Source organism: Wolffia australiana, chromosome 8 (genome assembly GCF_029677425.1).
Source record: "Wolffia australiana isolate 7733 chromosome 8, ASM2967742v1".
In the NCBI taxonomy this organism is placed as follows: domain Eukaryota; kingdom Viridiplantae; phylum Streptophyta; class Magnoliopsida; order Alismatales; family Araceae; genus Wolffia; species Wolffia australiana.
In genome coordinates this window covers 14198417-14226330 of record NC_135842.1, presented here as the reverse complement: position 1 = coordinate 14226330, position 27914 = coordinate 14198417, and the positions used below count along the sequence as shown (strand labels likewise).

At 40.8% G+C, this 27914-nt stretch overlaps 1 protein-coding gene across 1 annotated transcript; it reads right to left on the bottom strand.

The window, feature by feature from the left end:
* Positions 1-14948: 14948 nt before the first annotated feature.
* LOC144706448 (light-inducible protein CPRF2-like) lies at positions 14949-22126 on the bottom strand. The gene is made up of 6 exons (XM_078579403.1): positions 21683-22126; positions 19180-19276; positions 18094-18286; positions 16773-16848; positions 16556-16681; positions 14949-15491 (listed from the first exon to the last, which is right to left on the bottom strand). The coding sequence occupies exons 1-6, from the start codon at positions 22037-22039 to the stop codon at positions 15135-15137; spliced, it is 1206 nt and encodes a 401-aa protein (XP_078435529.1). The 5' UTR covers positions 22040-22126; the 3' UTR covers positions 14949-15134.
* Between the last annotated feature and the right edge of the window lie 5788 nt (positions 22127-27914).

The following is a 27914-nucleotide window of genomic DNA, read 5'->3' as shown; positions in this document are numbered from 1 at the left end:
CCACAAAGATGACAAACCATCTGGAACTATCATTATGTTGTTACTTTTGGACCCCAGATATCATAGTGGACTAGAGTGAAGGGAAATATATTATGTTCACTTCTCCCTATAAAGACCATTCTGTGCCACAAACTGACATGCATCACAAAGGGTCCGATTGATTACAAAGTTCACATTATCAGAGAATAACTTTCCCAACACTTCAAAAGAAGGATGGCCCAAACAAAGATGTCATAATTTCATTTGTTCTAGATGTTGGCAACGTTGTTCCACACCAGCACATCATTGAACCACCATTCCAACACTATGAACATCACCAACTTACAAGAGTATGCTCCTTGCTTTATAATCTAAAGTATTTAAGTTTCTCACCTTCTCAAACATGAAACACCCATGATGAGTTAGATTTAAGATCCAATTAATATTTCTAACAAACTTCTAGGGAGATATGGGTTGGGAATTAAGATCAGGTATAAGAAGAACATTTCTAATCAGTCCCAAGTCTTTAAATTTAACATCACCAATCCTTGTTACCTGAAAGATCTCTCCTCGTGCTGTAACAACTTGTCTCTCCTTTGTATGGAATATATGAACAAAATTATGAATGATATGGCGTCATATGATCAGTTGCACAAGTATCTAGTATCGAGTAATTTTCAGCAAACACAAATGTACAGGTGAATACGATTGTACATATTTTTCCATGGATGCATAGCTAATCATGCTCTTCAACGTTTCAAACTCCTTGCGAGATATGAATTTTTCATTAACTGCTTTGGGTGCCTCTATCTATGGCTCTCCTTGTTCAGCTCCTTATGCATTGGTGACATGAGCATGCACTGGCCTGGGTTGGACTTCCATGCAAATCCCAATAAATCTCTTTAGTATGGCACTACCTCCCAAAGTGAGTGCATAACACATTGCATTTGTGTTGTTGTATGCCCTCTAGAATTTCAATTACAAGGCCTTTCTACCACCACCTTCACGCCCATCAGGTTGAGGCTTCATATTTTTTTATTCGACCATAAGTCCAGAGTTTGTTTCCTCAGTAATAAGTTGAACTAAATTCTCTTCTTCAAGCCTAATATGAATAGCTTCCTCAATATTAAGTACCCTTTCATGATTTAAAACTTGATTTTTCAAAGTCTAAACTTGATTAAGTACCCTTTCATAATTAGGCCCAAAATGTATTCCACCAGTAAAAGTCATACCATTGAATTAAATATAACTTCATGATATAATGTCTATCAGATTTTTGGTCTATAAAGCATGTGAAATTTATACTGTAAAATGTCAAAAAACACATGATGAGCCAATCAATGCAGGAGATATAATTTCCACAGTAAAAAAAGCTGTCTTAAAATGTGTCTTATTGAATGCATAGTATTTGTTACGTCAATCTGCAATTACATTTAATTTTTTTTAAAAATCCAACTAAGTCAGTTGGTTTAAAATATGTTCACCAAGTTTATGAAAAAAAAATTATAAAGGGATAAAGATAAAAATATAGAAACATTTTATGGAGCGAAAAGCTTTTATGGAGGCATTCATTAGTACTATTATGGTTTAATAATATTTGAAAAGTTATTCTTTGAAGCTATATACAAAATATTTACTACATAATTAATCATTTACTTATTTATATGAATCTGCTGGTCCTCATTAATTTAAATGAAAAATTAATTTAGACTTCATCCAACTAGTGTAAAAGGCAATTTACAACTTTAAGACATTGAATCTGCAAAAGTATAGTAGTGAAAAAGTTCTAACCCAACAGACCAAAGTGTCTTGCTTACCATTAGTCTTTATCTAGACAATCTATGGAATCATCATAGGTATGGAGATATTGTATCCAGTGTCAAACTTGCCTGCTTATAATTGATAATTCCTTTGTCAACGTAGAAGAGGCATTAAAAGGCTTAGCTTATTGAGCAAACGCATAGGAAGTCCATTTATAATGCCTCAAGCTTCAGGTATTGGTACCAGAAATTTTGATTCAACCAATTGAGTGGTTCTACCCTGAAGACACATGCATCATAGAGGTATTTATTAACCTCTCTAGTTGGCATCTTCCTTGTCTTATGTGTAGGTCCATGAGGCCTTCACATAATATTTGAGAATTGACTAGGTTTTATACCAAAGGATTGAAAGTGTGTACTTGAGGCCCATGGTGCTTCAAGGGAGGATTTATCTTGGCAGGATTGCACACTTTTTTTCTAGGAACTAATCAGATACAATGGCTTCTCTCAAATATATGCATTTTCTTCAAGAGAGATGTTATGAAGCTTCTTTACATGTGGTCCAACACCATTTTCATTGGCTAAAGAGAATCTTGATTTAAAAATACCATATACTCTCCTGACTTAATCATCATTATGCTGTATGCTTAAAAGAGGATTTGCATTAGATGACTTATCAATAATTGGTCTACACTATTTTTCTTCTCAGTATTTTCCATGCATGACACCAATAGTAGACCAAAATATCTATCAAACCCACTCTTCTAATGTAATTGTTGATAACATGCATGATGGCGAGCAGAAACCAGAGTTCCTAGAGACGTCTTCGGAGATGCCGACATCATCATCAGCACAACTGCCGGTTCACGTTCAACTCGACCGGCATGCAAAGACGACTGTGAAGGCGCCCGGGTTCAAATACCTCGGGTGAAAGCGCATTCATATTTGTTCGAGTCTTCTTAATTTCATTCTGTTTCCTCGTATCCGTCCATCGCTTTTCGGTTTACGTCCGTGTTTTCTTGTGCGTGTGCCCCTTTTAATGTCGTTCTGTGGTGGGAAGGGAGCCTTGCCAATTGGACCCCCTACCCCTTATGTTCCGTTTTTTCTTTTCATTTTGTTGTAATGGGGGCCCATCCTATAAGCCCCCCCTCCCTTGATGGATCATTCTCCACCCCTCCCTCTCTTATGGTCCTCCTAGGGCCCACTTACTTCCCCTTTATAAGTAAAGAAGGGCGCCGTAGGGAAGTTGGACTTGTTTTTTTAGTGTTGAAATTGTTTTAGAAAGAACATGTCCCCCCCCCCACCCTCCCCTTGAAGGAAGAAGAGGAGGAGGTCGAGAAGCCAGGGAGGAGGCGTCCAAGACTAAGTGCCATTGGAGTGGATCGTCCCCTTTCCCAACGTGAAGGGTCGCTAGCTCTAACGCGGGTCGAGACTGCCCCTCCCCGGTCGCCGGCTGATCTCGGTCGTCGTACGCCAACTATGGTGTCGTACGCCATTGGCAAACCGGTCAACCCCTTTCGACTGTGATAGAACGTTTCTCCTCCCAGGGGAAACCGCACCTCGAGGTCTTGGGGTTGACACTGTCCTCAGGCTCCGTGGGTGCCATTACCAGATTTCAGGGTGGACGGTTCTTGGGTGAATCCGCTACTGCTGGAGTTGCACTGCAGCGATCAATGGACTCTCGGGTGAATCCGCCTCCGCAATTACGAAGACTGAGCCCGGAAACATGTTGACCTCGCAAAGGGGGGGGGGGAGGTGGACAGGCTCGTTCCCCCTCTTTGAGGTATTGGTGCAACCGATAGCCCTGATTGCAGAGTGTCGGCCAGCAACTACCCATCGGCCCTGCGCGTCGCATGTCTGGCCACAGCACGGGTCACTGCCTGGGCGACCCCCGAACCAGGTGCGCCGCCCGGAGGCCCCCCAGGCCATGCGACTCAAGGCACCACCATTGTCAGGTGTCGTCGCCCCATAATCGGTTGAGCCCGCATCTCGCCAGTCAAGCGATTCCCCTTGCCGGAGTCACCTCGGCATGAATGCCCCTCACCTAGCCTCGCCTCCAACTCCACCTCATGCCTACAATGACTCTCCGCCGCCTGGTGAGTCCCGCTGGATCATCCCGGTCGGTCCCCTCGCTCCACACCGGCCACCAGCAGCACCACCCACTGTCGACGTAGAATTCCCCAACGAGCACTTGCTGACAAGGTATGTTGCCCCCTGCTGGCCAGTTATCTTACCTTCTGTAGTTTATTTTTGGTTGCCTCCACCACGCTCGGGCTAGGTAGGTGAGAGAAGAGATGAGCATAAAGTACGATAAGTGAGCGTCTTTACCGGGACGGACCCGTCCGTTACGCGCGGGCCCCTACGGATTGATTACGTTCGATGCTGTAGTCACTTTCGTCTCCTCTGACAAGACTCGAGAGTCCACCAACACCGTCGCCCGGTGACCCCTTCGGAGCTTGGAGCTCGACATCTCCATCAAGTCGGGGCCTGCAAGTACGACACATATGATGCATTCATTTGCATCGTAGTTACATAAACCCGTTTAGGGTTTATCTATCCGTTGGACAGCGACATCGTTGACGTCTAACATCACCATCTTGGTGGTAAAGACCATCGTCTCGGTACCAACCGGACGACGTCCTAGACGCCATTCGTCATCAGTGCATTTTTAGTAGCTTAATCTGACCATAATTACATTTTTATTTGCATTAAATTAATTATATATGCATGTTATGAAGCTTAAAATGATTAGATTTTTTAGAATAATATTCTGAATTTATGCATTTTTATATTTTTTTGGGATTTTTCTGCTATCAGATTCTGAAAGAGCTAAATTTTTTGAGTCAGAATATAATATTTTTGGAATTTTTGACATTGAATTCATAAAGATATGAATTTTCTAAATCAAAATATAAATTTATTTGTATTTTTAGGCCTTTATTTTATAAAATATTATATTAAAAACATACTTTAGCGCCTTTATTTTTAGGACCCAGCTACACGGGCAACCGATTGCCCCAAAGGAATCTTGGGCAACCGGGACACGTGGAAAAAAAACCACGTGTCTTCCAAGGATTGGACGTAATCCCCTCTCTCTCTCTCTAAAAACCAACCGGTTGCCTCATTTTTTTTGGCGCTCTTCTTTCGCACTCTCTCACCCATTTCATTTTCATGTATTCTCTCTCTCTTCCCGGCGATTCTCCGGCTTCCGGAAAGCCCCGCCACCAGTCACTGCTGCCGCCGCCACCGGCCTCCGCTCGTATGCGCCAGCCGTACGCGTAGCTACCCTGTTCGTGTCCGGCAGCTGTAACCCATCCCGCATCTGTGCGCGCCTGGAGCCTACCCTAGCCCAGCCGCGCGACCCTCTTGCGCGCGCGCCCTGCCGACCGGCATCCGCGCGGCCCCCTCGTGCACATCCTGGTGTCCGGCGCCCGCGCGGCCATCTCTCGTGCCCATCTGCGCGACCCAACTGCGCGCGCGCCTGGTCATTCAGCGCCGTGCAGCATCCTTGCGGCCTCTCCGCGCGGCCCTCCCGCGCGCGCCCTGCCGTAAGGCACCCACGCTGCCCCACGCTGCCGCCCCGACCATCAACGCCGAGACACGGCTACTAGGCTAGGCGATGACGGACCGGTAGAAGAAGAAGAAGAGGAAGATACGGTAGAAGAAGAATCAGGAATTGAAGTCCTGCTTGAGTTCAAGAAGAATGGCCGTGTGATTTGGAGAGACAACATCGACTGTGAACTTGAAATTACCACTGAAATTGTATCGCGGTTGAGAGGAATCCCGTCAACGTACTTCTGGAATTCTCTTGTTCTTAGTTCTAAGTTTATTTGGCATCGAAGAGAAGTTGATCAAAAACTAGAAGAAGCCTTGTGCCAAAGCGTTTTTGGGAGTTTTATTTTTCGATTTCTTCAACGAGACTCCGATCAATGCCGTTGTGATTCCCCTGATCTAGATCGTCACCAGATGTCGTAATCGATGAGAGCTTACACTGAATCTTCTCCATCTATTGCCGGCCTTAATGGGGCATCAGAACCAACTGACGTTGATCTAAATTGACCCTAAATTTATTCCCGTTGATCGCTGGTGTGCCCATTCCCTTCTTCGTTCCGCTCCGGTTGCGGAACGCCAATATTGGTCCAAGTTTGTTTTCCTCTCAAATCTGTTCCGCACGTTTTCTTCCTCGATATTGGGTTGCATCAGAAACCTCTGCTGTGGCAAATGATCGGCTCCTTACTTGATCAACACCAACAACGTGGTTCTTCTGGCCTGATCGGGTTGGGCTCCTTCATACGAAAGTTGTCGCAGATTAAGAAATATGAAGAGAATATTTACTATTCATGAGCAATTGACGATTCTACGAGGCTTTCCGGAAGCCGGAGAATCGCCGGGAAGAGAGAGAGAATATAGAAAAATGAAATGGGCGAGAGAGAGCGCGAAAGAAGAGCGCCAAAAAAAATGAGGCAACCGGTTGGTTTTTAGAGAGAGAGAGAGAGGGGATTACGTCCAATCCTTGGAAGACATGTGGTTTTTTTTCCACGTGTCCCGGTTGCCCAAGATCCCTTTGGGGCAGCCGGTTGCCCGTGTAGCAGGGTCCTTATTTTTATGACAGCACGTGTCGCCATTCAATGAATCAAACGGCAACCAACCAGAGCTAGGGATAATTATTGGTAACAACCAATAATTAAGCCAAGTAAATGATTGGATCAGCGAATCATTTAATGAACCGATTATGACATCTCGATCAATGATGCCATAATTGCATTTAGTACTAACGAATACTGTTTTGGTTTTTCTGATACAGGCTGGCATGGCCCAATAAAAAAAAAGGGCACACTTTTTTTGCAATAAATGCAATGCACGGACCCAAATGAAGACGATTAAAAAATTCGTTACTTTTCTCTCTTTCCTTGGAATGGTAAAATATTTTGGTGCTCGTTGAGCTTCTACCAAACATGTGGCACCCCATGTAAATGCGGTGCTTGTGTACATGTGGTGCACATGTGTCAGCCCCTAGTTGGATTAAAAGGAGAAGGAGGTGACCTGGCATGCCCTAACGCAGCACTACAACAGCTGCGAGATAAATATTAAATAATATACTTAAATAATATGTTATTATTCTTTTATGTTGTGTTTTTCCTTAGGGTGACACGTGGCACGACGAGAGTCGTCGATCATGGATAACAAGGAAGATTCTCCACTAATGATCGTATTACATTCTAGGAAAAGATAAAACCCTAACCGAATGATGTGACGATGCTGATGAGGACAAAGAGAGAGAAATCTTTGGATTAATTCAACGGCTAGGAATCGTCAAACTTCTAGGCTTCATAACCAATGATGCAAAAATTGGTTTAAGTTGAAATTTTAAGGGTTACTTCGTCTTTCTCTCCTCTATTCATTCATATTATTAGATCTATAAATTGACCCCAATGTTTGTAAAAAAAACTGCTTGAAGCTCACTTCCTCCTAGATAGGCAGATTGAAACAAAGTGAAGTTTTGAAGGTCCATCATGAGTTTTGTGGTGTCTCTAGTTGTCATGTGGTCAAATCTCGAGCTAGGAACAATGCTCCGAGTGAACACGTGATGTCCTTAGTGCATGGTTTGGAACACGGAGTAGTCTTCGATTGTGTAGCAGAAGTCTTGAGCAACAACAGTAAAATGCTTGGAGGTTACGGAGAGAGGGTGGGGACTCATCCCCGTACATGAATTGGGTCATTGCATTATATATCAGAATATATTACATTGTAGTCGTAGCCATTACATGAGGGAAGACTAGTGATGATACTGAAGTAACAAGATGAGGCGTCGCGCGACTGGATAATGTCACTCCTGCGCCTTGAGGCCCGTAGCCCCACGAATGCACCTGCTGGCACTGCCGTGACACACTTGTCCCCGAGCTGGGTTTTCCACGCCCATGCACCTCAGCACTCAACACCCTCGCAAGTCCATCATAGCCTTGATGCTCCACGCGCCACCAGCATCCATGCTGACACCATCTTGCGCGGTCCATTTAGATGCCACCATGCTCAGTGCCTCAAGCTGGGCAACGCACTCCCCGCAGCCGACTCGGCGCTCTGTGTGCCAGTGTCGTAGTCTCATGACGGGATGTCTCCTGCCCCGTGCCCCGTACATGCAGTGCGCGCGGTGTGCACGCATCATCCCTACAACACATGACACCCACTCCTTGGCGGCATGTGTGCCTAGCACGTGCGCAACCTGCCCTGATCTGTCGTGCTTGCGCATTGACAAGCACGAGCACCAAAAGGGCATTGGCTTTAAAGATCAAGGTCGGGTGTCACCACCCATGATGCGTGTGGTGTTCAGGTTTAAGGACTTGATCCCCTTTGAGTACATAGACATGTCCTCACAATAAGCACACAGGTCTCTACGCAGGAAATGTCGTCCACTTTGGGGCCTTACACTAGTGCTGAGAGAGGTTCAATATGCAAGTGGGGAGGTTGATCTACATCAGGAAGGCGCATTGATCCCCCAGAATATAGGGATCTAAGGTTAGCCTTTTGCCTTATATTGAGTCTTCTCCATCACACTTAGGCAGTGCATTCATCATCATCACCCATCACCTATATCTATTAGCATCACCCATCCACCTTCATCATCATCATCCATAATCACCCCTATCTAACATTCACTATTATCCACTATGTGTCTCATCCAACACCATTATGATCTCACCATCTATCTTTATCCTTCCCTTTTAGAACATATATATCACTATCTCTCCATTTCAACCATCGATCTACCTTACTTTCACTACCTTTGTCACCACATCCACTACTGTCTACATCATTACCACCGCCGTCGTCATGATCCCATCTCCTCTCTCCATCCTTATCTATCATAAACCCTAACTTATAAAACCCTAATTAATCGCCTCTTATCATTCATTCTCCTCGTCTCATGCCACAATTCATATCCACCTCGACCCTCTCATCTTGCTCAATGATCTACTACTAGTACTAACACAATACTTGTCTATCTTCTTAAATTCCTCCTACCTCTACTGTAATCATTATCATTACCTACTCACTACCATGTACGCTATACGTAACTCTTCTCATCTTCTCAAAATTCACCCGATCAAGAAAGTTCCTTCCCTAACATATGTTCCCTGTGGAGGTGACCTTACTCATCACTAGTGATAACACACTAAATTCGGTCTTTATTTCATGTTATTAGCACAATTTTATGTATTTAACGAGCTTAAAATGGGCTTGTTATCATATATTTACATGAAAATATTGTTTTCAAGTGATTTCTGATTTTTCCCTTATTTTCTGTTAATTCTATAAATTTTAAATGATTTATTGGAGCTCGAAATAACTATTTTTGAATGAAAATGGCAAGTTAAATATTTAATTTCGAGATTTATCGGTATGGGGATGAATCAGTGAATTTTCTAGAATTTTTTACAAATTTTTAGGATTTTTTTTAGATTTATTTGAAGAGGAAATGCATTTATTCTAAGAAAAAAAGATATATTTATAAGAAAAAAAAAGTATTAACATCATTTTTGAACTTTGAAGGGCCTTTTTGCAAAGTTTTGTTGCAAAAAGACCCTCAAAACAGCTCTCGGTCGTGACTGCAGGCGTAAAGATGTGATTTAAAAAGTTTCAGGGTTTTATTGCAAATTGTTTATTAATTGTTTTAATGTTTTAGAAAAAAAAGCGGAGGAGAGAATGCGGGAAGGACATATACACAAATATTTCAGGGCGGCGTCCACTCGTGATTTCGCATTTTATAAAGGGCTTCGCCGAAAAAAAAAGGCCAAAGAGTCTTTCGTGTGCGACGTGGCGCTATCGTGGCCGTCGGATTTTATAAAGGGCTTGAAGAGGGGTTGGCTCCGGCAGGTAAGTTCACCGCCCGCACGGCGCGTACGACGCGCACGCACGGGCGGTGATGTGGCGCTTGTGGATTCGTCCGCGCAGTAAAGATGCCGTGCGCCATGTGCATGCCATATTTATACGCATAATCTATTTTTACCTTCTTTTGTTGATTTTCATTTTTCGCCAGGAGGTACGTGGCGCAACGAGAAGACGCCCGCCTGGAGAAGTTGAAACGTCGCTACCAATGAAAAAGCGACACGTCAGCGAGCGGTTAAATGGAGAAAAAAATTAAATAAATGATTTAATCCAATGGCTAATATTGGTTTAAATTCATTTATTCATAACTTTCAATCCAGAAGTCCGATTGAGATGATTTTTTTATGGATTTTCTCGTCTTGATCCAACCTACATTGATAGATAAACTTGAATTACTAAATGGGGGTAAAATGGTAATTTTTTCCATCTTACCTAGGTATAAAAGCCAAATTTCGAGAGGAGGGGGTCATTCTTGATGGTTCTCTATCACTGCTTCAAGACAGAGAGGAGCCCCGGCCTGGATCAACCTGTTTGGTACATCTTCCTTCATTGTATTTGAATTTTGGTGCATTTTGAATGAAATTAGTTCAATTTCTTGTTTGTTCTTCTTGATTCTGATCTGAACTTCTAAATCGCTTGGCTTGAGCGGCACTTACAAGCCCTGATTAGGATTGAGAGGAGAAATTGAGGGATTTAACTAGGCATCCAACTGCATTCCCAAAGAAAAACTCTAAAAAAATTAACTTTGAATTCTAGGGTATTAAAACTTTAGTTTCTTTTATCTCTATCACATAGTGTTGTAGTCAGTTCTGAATTATTTAATCTACAAAACAAACAAACCAAGTAAAAAACCTTCTTCTTAAGTCCCTCTAAAGTGAATTCCTTGATCTTCTTCTTTGGATGAACTAATTCAACTTAGAGTCCCCTAAATTCTTCTACTCTTCTCATCTACTCTACCTTCCTCTCTCAATATTCTTTCCAATTAGGTTAAATTGCTCCTCATTGAAGATTAAGAGGTCCTAATTATAGAAAATCATCGAATTGAACTCCTTACTAGCCTCCCTTGGACGATACCTCCACTCATCATGTGCATCTTAAGTGAGATTTTATAAATTTTATTGTATAAGCTAAAATTTACAACGACAAGGGCTAAAAACTGCATAATTTTTACCCCTATTTTTGGCTTATCAACTAGCTAACTAAATTATTTAGAAGTATAGGTTCCTAAATATTATTGATTAAACTCAATTTCATAACCATGTAAATTTACCCTAATTTTGAGTTTATCTATTATGTAGTCATCATTTTTCATGTTCAATAAATCAATGACCATTTGGTTGACAACTTCACTCTCTAATGAAGCTCTTGTTGTTATGTTCACTATCAAATTCCATGATGTCTCGCAGTATGGTTCATTTGTTGAAGTCAAAGAAAAAATTCTACACACTAAAGCATGTATTGACTGAACTTTTGTGTTATCATCTTTATTGCATTTATTGTATTCCTAAGAGGATGAATTGGTTTGCCAAGTGATAGAGGGGAGGTGGCACATCAGCTTGGATACTGGCTTATAATATCTTCCTCTTTTATCAATGTCAAATATCTTGATTCCATCTTCCACAATAATTTTATACACATGCAATGCATGACATATGGTGTTTTGCATTGTACTAACAATTTCATCATATTAAAAATAAGGCTATATTTTCTGCTGGGAATTGATGTACTTGATGTACTTGATGAACTTGATACAAGCTAAACTACCAAGTGGAATATTGAATTGAAGATGAATATGAAAATTTAAAGCATAAATTAAACTCAGAACAACACCTTTGCACGTACCAAATATGTGATTTATTGGTTCCTGAATGAGTATCTTCAAGCCATTCATATGTTGGACCTCAAGACGTATCCACATGATATTTAAAGTGCTTGATCTCCTCTTCATCCTCTTGAACTTTGTAACTGAAATCATATTTACTCACAATCTTGTCTCAACAAAAGCAGAACTTGAAAAGAGTAAGAGAAGAGAAGGGAGGGAAATCAAGAATTACTCACATGTACATCAAATAATGGGTACCCCTTTTATCATAGTCTTTAGGATAATTTCATAAAAAACCCTAAGAATTTTTTTCTAAAAGTCCTCGTCATTAAGAGGATTTCATAAAAGTCTCGAAAAAGATATTCTATCCACCAATGTTAGGAAATATTCTATGTATAAGCCTCTAGGCGCACGTATCAGGTTAGCTAACAAATCTAATCAGCCAATAACCTTTTTTGACCAATCTTATCAAATAACTATACAACATATAGATAAGTTATTCACAGATGGATTGAGTTGCCAGCTCATGGGGTGAGGAACTAATACATCATGTTGTAGAAGATAAAATGAGTATGGCTACTCTTTAATGGAACCTTTTGTTGTCATCAGTTAAGAGTGTATGTATAATCATCATCTACGTGAGATTATCAAATAACTTAGATTATGATTAATGGTTAACCTAACTGGTCATTCTAGTTAGCACTAATTGTACCAAAATCATCAGATAACTCTAATATTTCCACTACCCCAAACAGATTTAACTACATCTTCTTTCTTTAGTCAATCTCGTCTTGAGAAGCGAAATACCATTTATTGATATGCATCAATATTCAAATTGACTATTCTCCCATGTCACAACATTGTCTATTGGAAAACATCTTGACTCTTCCCTGATGATGGTAGCAAGATGACATGTTAAAAAAGTTATGAAATTAACCTCTTCAAGTCTACTATGATGAAGAGGGTGATTGGCCAATCTATTATTAATATTAACCAATTGAATCCATACGTTGTGCTCTCATTTAGGACCCCTAAATAATTTAATCTGCAGTTGTCTTTTTGTGTGAGGATCATGTCCAACATCCATTTATGACATGCATGCAAGGAGTCATCATCCTGATCTTGCCAATGGAACTTTTTTAAGGGTTTCCATTGACTATTTTTGCATCCGGTTTTGTCTTTCTCTTCTCGTGTTCATTTTGGGTAGTAAACATTCATATTGACACTCAATATTTTCCTATTGAAATATATAGTCTTTTTATCAAACATTATCATCTAATGTTGGAGAGTTTTGATGAACTCACCTTTCACTGTTATTTCTTACATGGTATGGAGACCCCATCAAAAAAAAATGATGTGGATAAAATTCTACAAGAGCTACACATATGGGGCTCTCAAAAAATGGAAATTTAGTTTATCATAAATGCAGAACATGGAAGTATGATATGATATTGATATCTCAATTTTTCTTGATGTTTCACTTTGGTATTCCATTGACAGAGAGAATTGTAAATAATAATAAAATTGAGTTCATTAGGCGTAATTTCATACGCTAATTTTAGTTTATCTCTAACATGAGGGTACCTAATATGGTATTGGTTTTTAATGTAGGAACAAAATGAAGCTGTATGGAGAAATATTACCCAACATTGAAGTGATTGGTGCAGTGACTAAAATAAGATCATATAAGAAAAATGTGGATGGATGTTTATGTAATAAAGAGTATTTTGAAATATATTTTATGTAATGGCAAGATCAATCACTAAAGATGAGTGAAAATAAATCTCAAGTCTCTAGTTCTAAGGTGTACCGAAATTCAACATTAACATATATCTTTTCAGCGGAAAAATCAATGTTAAGTAAGTCTGATGTTACATGAACAATATTTTTATATTCAAGATATAAAGCTGATTGCGCTTTTATTTATCTTTTAGTATTGTTTTTTATTTCGACAGATACGTCAAACAGTCAGCTCTTAATGCTCAACGTCTCCATCTTACATATTTTTATTTTGTGTCTGTCTGAGTTGATGGATAATGAAAAAAAACATAAATATAATGCTGATGAACAGAGTCCTGATCTGGTGTAGCGTTGTCCCCTGTCCCCCAATCTCCATACTCTTCCAGACAGCCAAACAAAGCATACAAAATCTTTCTTTGGTGGGCCTATCCACAACCGTTTGGTGCACATAAGGAGAATCTAAATCAGATAGAGAGAGAGAGAGAGAGAGATTACATAAATGGTTTACTCGTCTAAGAAGGGTAAACTGTGAATGAAAAATAACCCATGGTTCTATTTCTTCAAGAGGCAGAAGAAGAAAAATAATGATGATAAAAATGAATGACAAAGAGAGAGAGACAGTAATGACAAAAAATAATAAGAAGAATGTCTTACTTTATTGCAAACTTAATGACTGTTCTCTAAGATCTTGTAATACAGAGTTAGAAGTCACACTCGAAGTATTCATCTCATAATATCATCAGTAAGAACCTATTGAATTGTTATGTGAATTTTTTTCATCAGTAATTAATATTGCAATCAATATTTCCATTAGCCATTAACTTGGCTAATTGTGCCGGCATGACAGCAGAAGTTGGACTAGGTAGTTTCATCCTTTACGAAGTTGAATAAATTGCATCTCTGGAAACAAGCTGGATAGAATAAGCAATTCTCATTAACTTAGTTTTTGAAATGAAGAAAAAATCATATTTTAGGGTTTTATTTTGATAACATGATACACGCAAGTTAAAATTTACTGATTGTACATCCATATGAGAATTAAAATATTTTATGGCATGAATAATATTTTCAGTGATAGAAAAAGTTCACAGTTATGGTTTATAAATTCACATAAAGATTAGGATTATCAGGGACATATCCCGTCACTTTTATAAACCACCACATAAACCAAGCAGTCCAATATAGGACCACAACAGCTTGTTCTTTAATCATAGGCTGAACCAAGAGAAAGCTTCACTCCTCACCACTCTCTTGAACATAGGGACACCAACTGCACTGTTTTGATGCTGCTGGTCAACTCAAAAGCGTTCTGCAGCAATCCTCCAGTAACTTTATAAATTTTATGAATTTTATAAGATTTTTTTCCACTTCTTTCTATGAGAATATTTTCCTAAGGTGCCAACCTTGTGCTTAACCACAACCTTGTGCATAACTCTATTCTCGTTAGAGAAATGTAACCTGAGTTTAAAGTCAAACTTTTATGGATGAGCTTAATAACCCAGTGACTTGACCTGTTTGGCTATTGGGGATAAAGTTAAACTTTGGCCCAGTTAAAGGTCTTCTAGTTCAAAAGATATTTACTTTTTGTTTAAGGTCATAAACCAATAACATATTTTTATTTATTTGTTGTTTCGTATTTCTTCTGTGTGTTAGAATGACCAGGAAAACAGAAAGAAAATTATATAAAAAGGCTAATGACCGTATGAGAAAAAGTCACCCCATTTGCTTTTCAGCCTAAACAGGGGAAATGGACAGCAAGAATATGTACAATATACAAATACAACTCATTTTAACAAAATCAAATCACAAGTACCCAGCCATTCTCCCAAGGAAAATTAATGGAAAATGGCTACATTATTCAAGAAAAAAGGGAAAAAAATAAAAATAAATAGAGCATTCCCTGGATTCAATAAACCACAGATGAGGATATCAACACATATTTTCGATTTCTACTTGCTGCTACTCCGATGGATTTTGGGATCCCAATTGCTACCATCCCACTGAACAGAGCCAGGTGGGCGCGAGGCAGCCCCTTGAATACTAGTCTGAAGATGAATTAGATCCGAATGTTCAGTCAAGTGGTTGATATGAGAGGAATGTGGATTGAGGCCCGGTTCCGGAAGCCCCTTCAACGGTACTTGCTCGAAGGGATGAGGATCATTCTGTGATTGGATGGAGGATTCAGATGCTGCTGTTGTTGGATTTTCGGCAATAAGGGGTATGATCAGAGAGGATAAATCTCCCATGTTTGGATACAACGGATTCAATCCTGTGACCCTTTTAACTGTATCCTCTGCCATCTTTACCTGCATGGGAAAGAAAGAAGACCTATATCATAAATATTTATTAATTGGACGCATGTTCCTGAGGGATGTATGAGTATATGTAGACTTTTGGAGGATGATCATAAGAGAGAGAAGAGGCAGAGAGACGGCCTAGCTCCCTGTCTCGGTAGCAAGGGAGAACACCCTAGAAAATAGTGGAATTGCCCATGTTTTACTTCTTTCTTTATGCCTTAAACAGGCAGATAGAGAAATACACCTTTACACCGAACCCCCTAAAAGTTAGGGAGTGACATTTACTACCTGAAGAATTTATGATGCTTTGGGTGATTCAGTTAAATTTGTCTTCAACATGCGTTGAGTTTGGGTCTGGGGACGATGACCAATTTGTCATCATCATCAATGTGTACCTTGCATGAGTGAGGATGTTGATGACGAATTCAACGGTCAGATATCTATGATATATTCATTAATAGATGATGATTAAATGATCTATTTTCACTTGGAAGCCGATGGATGATGAAGCAGACATCGATGGCTCTTGGAAACCAGATGACGGTGGTGAAGACAATGACTAAGATGGCTCCTAAAAAAATTATGACGATGATGATTCATCAATTGATAGATGAGGGCGACTAAGAATATGGCGACTCTTGGAAACTGAACGATGATGATGACGACGATCATTCCTCATAAACATAGTCATCGCGGAGACCGAATCCTAGTTGTCATTTATGCATATTCAACTTATTTTTCACCGTTAAAAACCAGTAGATTACTCATGGAAAGATAAACGCGTCAACTGGCAAACCATTCAGCTAAGCGAAGTATGCATAACTCGCTATATTAAAAACTTATAACCATAAACAAATTTTACATAAAAATTAACGCCAAAATGATTTAAGGATACAATCAAAGACTAAAGAATCTCGCCAAGTCATCCGGGGAGAGATTTATAGGTTTCAATGACAAGAAAAACTGGAAAAACTTGAACTATTTTTTTCTTTTTTTCTATTTTTTGTTAGGAATGCTCCGCTTATTGTTAAACGACGAAACAAATATGCAGAATCGAATATCACATTTAATACCTTAGCTCGCCATGTTTCTACGTCAGCTTTTAGGATCCTATTATTGACAGCAGCTTCATTGAACTTCTGGTTTATATCCGTGAGACGCTTCAGAAGAGTAGAATTTTCCACCCTTAGCTGCGATACCTATCCAAAACAAGAAGATTTACAAAGAATCTCAGGTGGACTCTTGTATAATTAACTTGGATGATTGGAGAGATAAGGATAATAAAGAAACCTGGGTCTCAAGCTCCTTCAAATGCTCTTGCTTTCTCCTCCTAGATCGTCTTGCTGACTCACGATTTGATAGCATTCTGAGAATTCTCAACTAAGTAAAAATACTGCTGAATAACTGTTAACAACATACAAATGCATATGATTTTAATTGCATCGACCTTATTGATGATTGCCTGGAAAAGGAGTACTTTAAGAAGATGTACAACTCACGAGAGAGTAAATAGTTATACATTAGATACGAAAAAGGCAAATCACAAGAATGATTAAGCAGACTTACTGATCCATGTATTTAACTCAAACTCATTATCTCTTCTTCATTTTTCATCTGAAAAAATGGACTGCTTGACAATATTTGTTCTTTCCAATCCATCAAAATATGCACCTTTTCATGCCGCATTACAACATATTACCAGAAAAAGGGGATTAATAGTATCTAATATCACAAACGTGTTTATGAAAACGATTTAGATGACTTTCTGAAAGAGACTGATACGATCCCTAACCCCTCTCAGGGGCCTTTTTGTCATTTTCCCCAAGAGTAGATCCCTTTATGTACTTGTAGCCCTCCCCTTGAACCATAATGACAGAAGTCAGGATCTCAATGAATTGGCTTAAATATCCATCCGGCCCCGTAACATCGTTAGTTCTATCTTTCCCTCTCAATTTCACCCCTTATACCCATCGAAAATCATTCCCAATGGAGACCTACCCCTGGTGTCTATCAGAAAGCTAACCGTAGATTATGCAGATGCTCAGATTTTTTAAGACTGTCAATGTGCTTTAGGAAAACAAAAAAAAAAATTTAAAATACCATGCAATTCAACTGATTTGTCAAAAAACAGAGCAAACACTGCATGAGCAAAATAATATGATGCACGGCGGAATAGGCAATTAATCACTTGAAGTATTAAAAAAAAACTACCCACACTAGGTAGAGATAATTTATATAAGAAGCTCAATAATCTTAAAACATACCACATTATGTGAGCAAAATAAATCATAATTCAATCGATTTGCTTCATAAGACATTCAAGCCCATGCAAGGAGTGATAGATAATAAATAATAAATGTCATACTCCTGAATTTGAAATAGAACGATAAGGCTTCCTGACAACATCTGAATTGCAATTTACACTAACCAGTCAGATCGGAATAATATTCCTACTCCTTTTACACTTCTGAAACTACACAACATCTACTATTCAAGGACTTTGCAAAAGGTTTTCGGCTCAGACTTTTCCTCGGAAATGAAATACTGGCAAAGATTGAGATTTGAAATGTAGCAGTGCAAGAATGCTTTTTTCAATCAGAATAATGATTACCTCCTAACGCGTTTCACATCCCCTGGGATCATATTTTCCGTTATTTCTGTATCTCCTTCAAGTTCTTCATCATCTGATTGCTCTCTTGACGAGCCACTGGTAGTTGGACGAGTACAATTAGTGTTCATCGCAGCGAATGCAGAAATGCTGACGTAATGTCCACCATTAGAACTCTGTATACTCGAACCAGGTTCTGATTCATTAACAAGTGTTTGAGTCAACAAATAACATTCTCATTATAACCTAGTAACTTCCAATTTTTATCACGCCAGTTCAATAAAATATTCTTAAAGCAAATCATACTAAGGAAATATTAAAATAAGATAACTGAAAGCAATAGTGAGAACGGACGTCAGTTTTGACCACTGCAAGAATATTGAAGCAGTATTTCCTTCAAATTTTGATCGTAAAATTTCAATAGCCATGTCAAAAAAATATGATTCCACACCTCTTGTAAGTTAATGAGGCGATGTCGTACTTTGGTCACTTATCTGCATAAAGCGTAGCAAATTAGATGCTAGAGAGTCAACACCGACTGTTGGTTGCTACATAATTCCCAATGGCACAGTTATCTAGGATATCTGGATCCATACTGAGCTAAGTCGAGGAACATAAATTTTCCTCTGTCAACAGCATCTGGATCTCATTAAAGCTTAGTTATCGAAATCATAATCCGGGTATGTAGGCATGGAATATCATAATCCAGGTAATATTCCTCATAAAAAATCATAATCCGGGAATAATGTCATAGAAAATAGCATGCTGATGCTGTTGTCAACTGTCAATGTTGATGCTGTTGTCAACTGTCAATGTCGAATGTTCAGGCCCCCTCGTCAACGTCATCGTCATCCACCAAAAAATTTCCAGCATGCAAAAGAAGTTTCATGGAAGTAAATAAAAGTAAGACAAGATTCAGCACCGCATGAAAAGAATTTGACAATCCAAAAATTAAAAAATTATTTGAAATGTACATAGCTAAGCTACAAAGGATTATTATTCGTACTGAATTTTTTCTCAGATGAGGAAATCTATTTCTTTTAGACATTTACGGACAATTCTCATCGGGAAGTCTGATCAAGGACTTACCTTTACATGGAGCTTGATTTCCTATCTCTGGTCCATCTGATACCACGGATCTTTGGTCAGAGGAAGTCCCAGATGCTGGAATTTTAGTACCAGACGCCTATTTTCAAAAATATAAGCACTTTTAGATTATCCTGATAAAGTATTACTGCTCATTTTTCAAATGAAAAAAAACTTAAGTTACACCACAATCGAAACCTTAACCTCCAACATTCCTTATTTTCTGGATTACAGTTCGACACCCGAAACCTCAGCATTCAACATTCACAACACAAGGACACATTTAACCATACATCGATAAAGTTAATTTATAATTAAAAGAAATCCAGTCAAACAGTGGGGCCATGAGTTCTGCCCTTCTCTTCTCTCTCTGTACTCCCCTTTTCACTCTCTCGTCTCTCCCTCTTTTCTCTCTCTCTCTCTCTCTACTCTACTCTTTTTTCTCTCTTTCTTTCTCTCCCTCTTTTCTCTCTCTTTATCTCACTTTTTTCCTCTGTCCCTCTTTTCTCTCTCTTTCTCTCACTTTTTTCCTCTCTCCCTCTCTGTCCCTCCCTCTTTTCTCTCTCTTTCTCTCCCTCTTTTCTCTCTCTCTCTTTCTCTCCCTCTTTTCTCTCTCTCTCTCTTTCTCTCCCTCTTTTTTCTCTCTCTCTCTTTTCTCTCTTTCCTTCTCTCTCTCTCTTTCTCTCTCTCTTTCTCTCCCTCTTTTCTCCTTGTTTGCTCCCTCTTTTCTCTTTCTCTCTTCTCTCCCTCTTTTGTCTCTCTTTGCTCCCTCTTCCCTCTTTCTCTCTTCTCTCCCTCTTTTGTTCCTCTTTGATCCCTGTTTTCTCTTTCTCTCTTCTCTCCTCTCTCCTCTTTTGTTTCTCGACTCACCCCTTTTCTCTCTCTCTTCTCTCCCTCTTTTCTCTCTCTCTACTCTCCCTCTTTTCTCTCTCCTCTCCCTCTTTTCTCTCTTTCCCTTCTCCCCTCTTTTTTCCTCTCTTTCTCTCTACTCTCCCTTTTTCTCACTCTCTTCTCTCCCTCTTTTCGCTCTCCCTTCTCCCTCTTTTTTTCCTCTCTCTCCCTTCTCTCCCTCTTTTCTCTCTACTCTCCCCATTCTCTCTCTCCTCTCTCTCTTTTCTCTCGCTCTCTACTCTCCCTTTTCTCTCTCTTCTCTCCCACGTCTATCTCTCTCTACTTCCCCTTTTTCTGTCTCTTCTCTCCCAGTTTCTCTCTCTACTCTTCCCTTCTCTCTCCCTCTTTTCTCTCTCTATTCTCCCCTTCTCTCTCTCTTCTGTCCCTCTTTTCTCCTTTTCTCGTTTCTATTCCCTTTTCTCTCTCTCTTCTCTCCCTCTTTTCTCCTTTTCTCGCTTCTATTCCCTTTTCTCTCTCTCTCATCTCCCTCTTTTCTCCTTTTCTTTCGTTTCTTTTCCCTTTTCTCTCTCTCTTCCCTCCCTCTTTTCTTCTTCTTTTCTCTCGCTTCTCTTCCCTGTTCTCTCTCTCTTCTCTCCCTCTTTTCCCTCTCTCTTATCTCCCTCTTTTCCCTCTCGCTTATCACCCTTTTTCTCTGTCTTGTCTCCCTCTTTTCTCCTCTCTGTCCTGTCTCCTCCTTTTCTGTCCCTCTTTTCTCTCCCTTATCTCCCCTTTTTCTCTCTCTGTCCTCTTTCCCTCTTTTCTCCTTCTCTTCTCTCCCCTTTTCCCTCTCTCTTCTCTTCCATTTTCTCTCTCTCCTCTCTCCCCGTTTCTCTCTGTATCATTCTCTTTCTTTTCTCTCCCCTTCTCTCTCTCTATCACTCTCTCTCCTCTCCCCCTCTCTCTCTATCATTCTCTTTCTTTTCTCTCCCCTTTCTCTCTCTATCACTCTCTCTCTCCTCTCCCCCTCTCTCTCTATCACTCTCTTTCTTTTCTCTCCCCTTTCTCTCTCTATCTCTCTCTCTCTCCTCTCCCCCTCTCTCTCTCACTCTCTTTCTTTTCTCTCCCCTTCTCTCTCTCTCCTCTCCCCCTCTCTCTCTATCACTCTCTTTCTTTTTTCTCCCCTTCTGTCTCTCTATCACTCTCCCTCTCTTCTAACTCCGTTTGTATCTCTCTCCTTCTCTCTTTCTTCTCTACCTTTCTATTTCTCTCTTCTTTCCCCATCTCTCTCTCTCTCCTCTCCCTTTTCCATTTCTCTCTTCTCTTGCCTTCTCTCCCTTTTCTATATATCTCTCTCTCATCTCTGTGCAGCAGAATAGGTTCAATCAATAGTAGAGAAAAATCTTCAGAAAAAAAATAGCAAACTTAAAAAAAAAATCATAAGGCCATGCATGTCACCCCATTCCTCAGGTACTTGCCATGAGCTTAATCAAAACAACAAACCACGCTAAGATCAAAGGAAAAAAATGACATACAAATCAGAAATTCTTATCCGATGATAACCAGAGCACCAGCCTAGGAGTCAATTATACGAACAGAAATCCATCGACCCACAAAATTAAGAAAAACAATCGATCATCAAAACGCCAAAAAGAATACTTGAAGGCCGATTACGAACCCGGGAAAGAGACGCGGCGGCCGAGCAGGCAAGATTAAGCTGGTTCTGAAGATAATCAGAGCAGCTGACTTCAGAGACGAGATTCCTCTTCTGGGTTTCGTCCTTGTCCTTGGCAGGATTCATGGGACGAACTGGGGAAGCTGAAGATGGCTTGAGATGAGCAATTTGGGCGTGAGAAGGGGAAATTGGAGATGGGTCTTCGGCAGAAGCCTCTTGAAGGAACATCTGGAAAGCCCACTCGGAATGGCTCCGGCTCATCAATTTCTTGCTGGAAGAAGTGCCCGCCGTTGGAGGTGAAGAGGAAGACGATGCCCACACGGACTCTGACATATCTTCCACGGGGAAAGCCCCCTCCATCTCTCTCTTTCTCTCTCCTCTCTCTTCTCTTTTTCTCTCTGTTTCTCTCTCTAGGAGAGAGGTTCTCAGCCTCAGGGAGTCTGGTGAGGAGAGAAAAGCACCGGTCTTTGGACTTGGTCCATGTCGACTTTGTCCAGAGTTTTGACTTGTCTATTCCTCTAATTTACAAATGTCTTTGGGTTTTTTGTCATTGCAAATTGGGTCTCTCTCTCTCTCTCTCTCTCTCTCTCTCTCTCTCTCTCTCTCTCTCTCTCTCTCTCTCTCTCTCTCTCTCTCTCTCTCTCTCTCTCTCTCTCTCTCTCTCTCTCTCTCTCTCTCTCTCTCTCTCTCTCTCTCTCTCTCTCTCTCTCTCTCTCTCTATCTCTCTCTCTCTCTCTATCTATCTATCTATCTATCTCTCTCTCTCTATCTATCTATCTATCTATCTCTCTATCGCTGTCTCCCTCTCTCTCTCTCCCTCTATCTCTCTCTCTCTATCTATCTATCTATCTCTCTATCGCTCTCCCTCTCTCTCTCTCCCTCTATCTCTCTCTATCTCTCTCTTCTTTCTCTCTCTCTCTATCTCTCTCTATCTATCTATCTCTCTCTTTCTCTCTCTCTCTATCTCTCTATCTATCTATCTTTCTCTATCTATCTATCTATCTCTCTATCTCTCTCTATCTATCTATCTCTCTCTTTCTCTCTCTCTATCTCTCTCTGTCTATCTATCTATCTCTCTCTTTCTCTCTCTCTCTATCTCTCTCTATCTATCTATCTATCTATCTATCTATCTCTCTCTCTCTCTCTCTATCTATCTATCTCTCTCTATCTCTCTCTATCTCTCTCTCTATCTGTCAATCTATCTCTCTCTATCTATCTATATCTCTATCTATCTCTCTCTATCTTTTTATCCATCCGTCCATCTATCTATCTATATCTAGCTATATGTCTGTTTCACTAACTATGTTTGTTCTTTGTGCTTGAACTATTATGTGTTTGTTTGTCTATCTTTCTGTATGAGTATTTGTTTATATGTATCTTTGCTTGTATGTCTCTCTATATGTCTACCTATCTATGTATTCATGCATATGTTTATATCCATTACTTATACATCTTGGTATTAGTTGTATCTATTCATAACCCAGTTTATGCGATCGCCCTAGGAGATCCATTGGCATGGGTGCTTTTCGTGTTCTTACCTATCTCAAGCATCCTCTTGGACATGGCCTTCTCTTCTTGTGGCACAATCATCTTCATGTGGAGGTCTAGTCTGGCTCCAGCTATGCTCACGATCACGATGATCAGAAATTTTTCTCTGGGCACTGCACATTGGTTGGTGGGAACTTTGTTACCTAGTGGAGTCAAAAGCGACAAGTCATCTCTCTCTTGAGCACCTAAGAAAAATATTGAGATATATTGAAAAATATTGACATCATGCTTCCTCTGAAATGCTTTGGGCACGTGCATTTCTGCATGAGCTTAGTTTTCCAGTAAAAGGTGCCATGGCCATATACTAGGATAACCCAGCTAACATTTTATTTTTAACAATCCTTCCTTCCATGAATGTAACAAGCACATAGAGATTGATTGTCATACAATGCTGATGGAAATATGTGTGGACGGCAAGCCAATCACATTCTATATCTCATTCCATAATCATTAATAGAACATATTCATAATAATGGACATATGATGCTTATAATGAAGTTTATGAATACATGATCTGACTTAGTGAATTATGATGATATCCTAATACAGAGATCACTAGTCTTTAAGCATGGGTTCTAAATATTCCTACATGAAGGATATTTGACAAAGACATCAAAGTATCCAGATAGAATAGCATTATCTAGCCTCCCTCATATGATGAGTATACCCGTTCTCATAGACATTAGTGTGGAGTAGTGATTGCCCGTGCGATATCTGATATCGAACAACTGATATCTGATGTCCGGTAGAAATCGAGATGGTTTCTGATATCGGATATCAACATCGGATATCAGGACAGATATCGTGAGGCTTCGGACATGGAAGATGCCGGTATTGGATATTGAATATGATATCCGCATATCGAATATCGTTATCCGGGTATCAAATATCATTATCCAGGTATCGCATATCAAAATTTATATCGAAAAACTGTATCGGGATAACAGTATCTTACATCCAGATATCGGTTAAAATGAAGAGAACTATTGTCCCATATGAAAAAATTAAAAAGGTTGGTAGTATAAATAGCTTTGGTCAGATAGTTTTTTGAAAATTCCATGTGGTATACCAAATGCCTGACCATTTAAAAGTATGGGTACACAATCTACTTCGTTGTGACCCATTTTGTATTGGGCCATACTAAGTGTGATATCATAAGAGAAATGTAAATTATGTGAGAAGAGAAGCCCCTAGTGAGCCTAAGTAAGTGGGCCATTGGCCCACCTCTCTCTCTCTCTCTCTCTCTCTCTCTCTCTCTCTCTCTCTCTCTCTCTCTCTCTCTCTCTCTCTCTCTCTCTCTCTCTCTCTCTCTCTCTCTCTCTCTCTCTCTCTCTCTCTCCCTCTCTCTCTCTCTCCCTCTCTCTCTCTCCCTCTCTCTCTCTCCCTCTCTCTCTCTCTCTCCCTCTCTCTCTCTCCCTCTCTCTCTCCCTCTCTCTCTCCCTCTCTCTCTCTCTCTCTCACTCCCTTTATGTATCTCTTGTTCTTTCTATTCTAAACCTAACGTGGTCACATCATCTATCTTACTGCACTCTCTCTCTTCCTTCACTCCTTATCTTTTTCTCTCTAAGATCCTTCTCAACCCTTACAGTTCTACATGGTATCAGAGCTATGGCCTCGACCAGCTCTTCTCCTCTCATTGCAGGCGGCGATCTCCTCGTCCTTCTAAGTCATTCTTCTCAGCCGGCGAATGACCTTCTTCTCAGCCGGCAGACAACCTCATCTTCTCAGTCATCGGGTTTATTCTCAGCCTATAGAATCTTCTTCAACGCAGGCGTTGGTCGGAAAACTGGGCGATCTCTGCAGTCTCTCGGTCTCTCTGGTCATCAGTCGACAACGTCCTCCCCGATCTCCCGGAAGATCTTGCCGTCGAAGTGGTTTCTTCTTGATCTAGACAGCAGACATGCTCTTCTATTTTGTCGGCGTTCTTATTCTGTCGGCGTCTTCAATCTTCTATCAGCGTTCTTATTATTCTCACTCTGCCGGTGTTCAAGATCATCCACGGGGATCTTTATTCTGCCGGTATCATTAGTGCTTATGCACCTCCGCACATCGAACGAGGACTCACTCCATCGCGATTCTTCTTGCAGTGTCTTCTCCTCTTCTTCATCATCTTCAGTGATATCTACGCGTCGTATTCTCACTTGCGATGGATTACTCTTCTGACCATCTGGTGCCCCCTCATATGCCTGCACAAGGGAGCACTATACCTGTTAATCCATTCATCTCAATTGCACGCCATGTGTTCCATCTTCTCTAGACGGGGCTCGAACCACATCACTTGGTCTCCGGATGTATGGACCGAAGAGTAATATTGCCTCTACTATTGACATCTTGAGAAGAAATTTAAACTTCAAGGTTCAGAGGGTTCTCTCGAGACGGTGTATGCTACTCTCTGCGGATACGACTCTCGACCACAGGTCTACCAGCCATACACTCTGGATCTCGCGGAGCAAAGACGTTATCGTGAGGAGTTTCAGGTATCCATATCCCTAAACTCTATCCCTACGACCATCAGTATGCAGATTCGTGGCTCTATTTTGAGTGGTACGACTCTTCCCTCTCTAGCTGAAGTATTTAATGCGGCCCAACACGTGGACAGCCTCACTCCCATCAAGGGACCTTATTCGTCCACTCCTCTCGCATCATCTGACTCCTCGGCACTACTTACGTCTGCTCCTACTATTCTGGCCACTACCAGGAGAAGCTTTGGCAATTCTCAACCGTCAAGTGATCGTACTTATGATCATCATCGCAGCAAAGATACAGGTGCTCCCTGCATTCATTGTTCTCAACTGACACACTCATCTGCTCGATGCTATAAGAAGTGGGGCTATCCGTCGGACATCCTTGTCATGTCCCCTCTTCGTTGGCTCCTCCACTGGTGCCGCCTTCACGGTTTTCGCAACCCTCCTCCTCTATCCTAGCTACCCCATCTTTTATGGCGAATACTTCACCTGGTGGTCCACCAACCAACTTTGCCGCCCTTAACACTACTACATGTGGTCACTCTACCTCTGGTCAAGGTACTATCTCTCACTCTTCGGGGTCTTGGAGTATTGACTCTGGGGCCTCACGTCATGTCACGGGTGACGACACTATCCTTTTTCACCTTGCCACACTTGCTCACCTTGAATTCGTATTTGTTGTGGGTGGACGATCTCGTTCGGTCACTGGCAAAGGCACTAAATCTCCTACATCTCAGCTTCTGCTTCATGATGTTCTCTATATTCCAAGCTTTCCAATCAATCTTATCTCCATTAGTATTTTGACTGAAGCGCTTTCATGCTCCATGACATTTTTGCCCTATCATTGTGTGTTTTAAGACTTGAGGACCTACACAGAGATTGGTTTGGGCGGTAAGACTCAGGTGGCATTTATGAGCTCATCTCCCCTTTCCCATTCTTCTTCCTCTCTTGAATGGCACCGTCGCGTCAGCCATCCTGGTATCACCAAGCTCCTCCAAGCTCTTCCTTGTGTGACAGTTAAGGATTTTGTTTTTGAGTCATGTCAGATGGGAAAACATCATCGTGCTACCTTTCAGAACTCTTAATCAATTAGTATGAAACCTTTTGATTTAGTGCATTGTGATCTTTGGGGACCCTCACGCGTTCCCTCTACACTTGGTTTTATCTATTATATGGTTCTTATTGATGATTACTCACGCATGTCATGGGTCTATCTTTTGATCGACCGCACCGATGCTCTTCCGATGATCCTTCAGTTTCTTCAGGAGATTTCGAATCAATACTCGTGTACTCCGAAGATCATCCATACGGACAATGTCGCGAAAATTGTTCAACGTGAATTTCAAGATTTGTGCGCCGTGATTGGTATTATTCATCAGACATCGTGTCCACATACCTCTCAATAGAATGGCATAGCTGAGGGGAAGCATCGTCATTTTCTGGACATGACCCAGACGATCCTATATGAGATGAATGTCCCACATGAGTTTTGGGCGGATGTTATCATGACCTCGACATTCCTTATCAAACGCCTTCCTTCCACACCTCTTGGTGGTGATGTCCTGCTTCATCGACTTCATCCCGAGAGAGAGCTATTTCCCTTAACGCCTCGTATATTTGGGTGTGTGGCCTTTGCTCATGACCACTCGGCCACTAAATCTAAACTTGCACCACAGGCGACCAAGGGGATGTTTGTTGGCTATTCTCGCACGCAGAAGGGATACCGAATCTACCTTCCCGAGAGTCGAAAATATATTATCTCGACCAATGTTACATTTCATGAGTCGACCCCTTTCTTTCCCACAAATTCATCCTCTTGGGAGCACTGGGGATCTTCTCCTCCTGATTCCTCAAGCGACCCGGTCACTCTCTCTCTTACTCCTGACCTACCTCTTTGATTACCCTCTGCTCCTCTACCGGCTTTACTCCCACTCCCTGAACCTACTATCACCTCTCTACCATCCCAACATCTTCCTCTCCTTTTGGCTCCTAGCTCATCGCCCTCCGAGCTCCCTGCTGAAGCCCAATCTGTGTCCTCCTCAAGTTTGCATTCCGATGATCTTCATCTTCCAATCGTGCTTCGGAAAGGTACATGCTCCTGCACTCTTCATCCATACTCTAATGTACTCTCGTACACCAGACTTTCTGCTCCTTATCAGGCATTTGCAGTGGCCTTGGCTGCAGAGTTTATTCCTCAATCTCATGAGGCTGCTTTATTGATT

Coding starts and splice junctions, on each gene's coding strand:
- LOC144706448 (XM_078579403.1), bottom strand. CDS start 22,039: ATGGAGGGGGCTTTCCCCGTGGAAGATATGTCAGAGTCCGTGTGGGCA. Junction 18,287..19,179: donor AAATCAAGCTCCATGTAAAG/GTAAGTCCTTGA, acceptor TTAATGAATCAG/AACCTGGTTCGAGTATACAG. Junction 15,492..16,555: donor TAGAAACATGGCGAGCTAAG/GTATTAAATGTG, acceptor TTTCCCATGCAG/GTAAAGATGGCAGAGGATAC.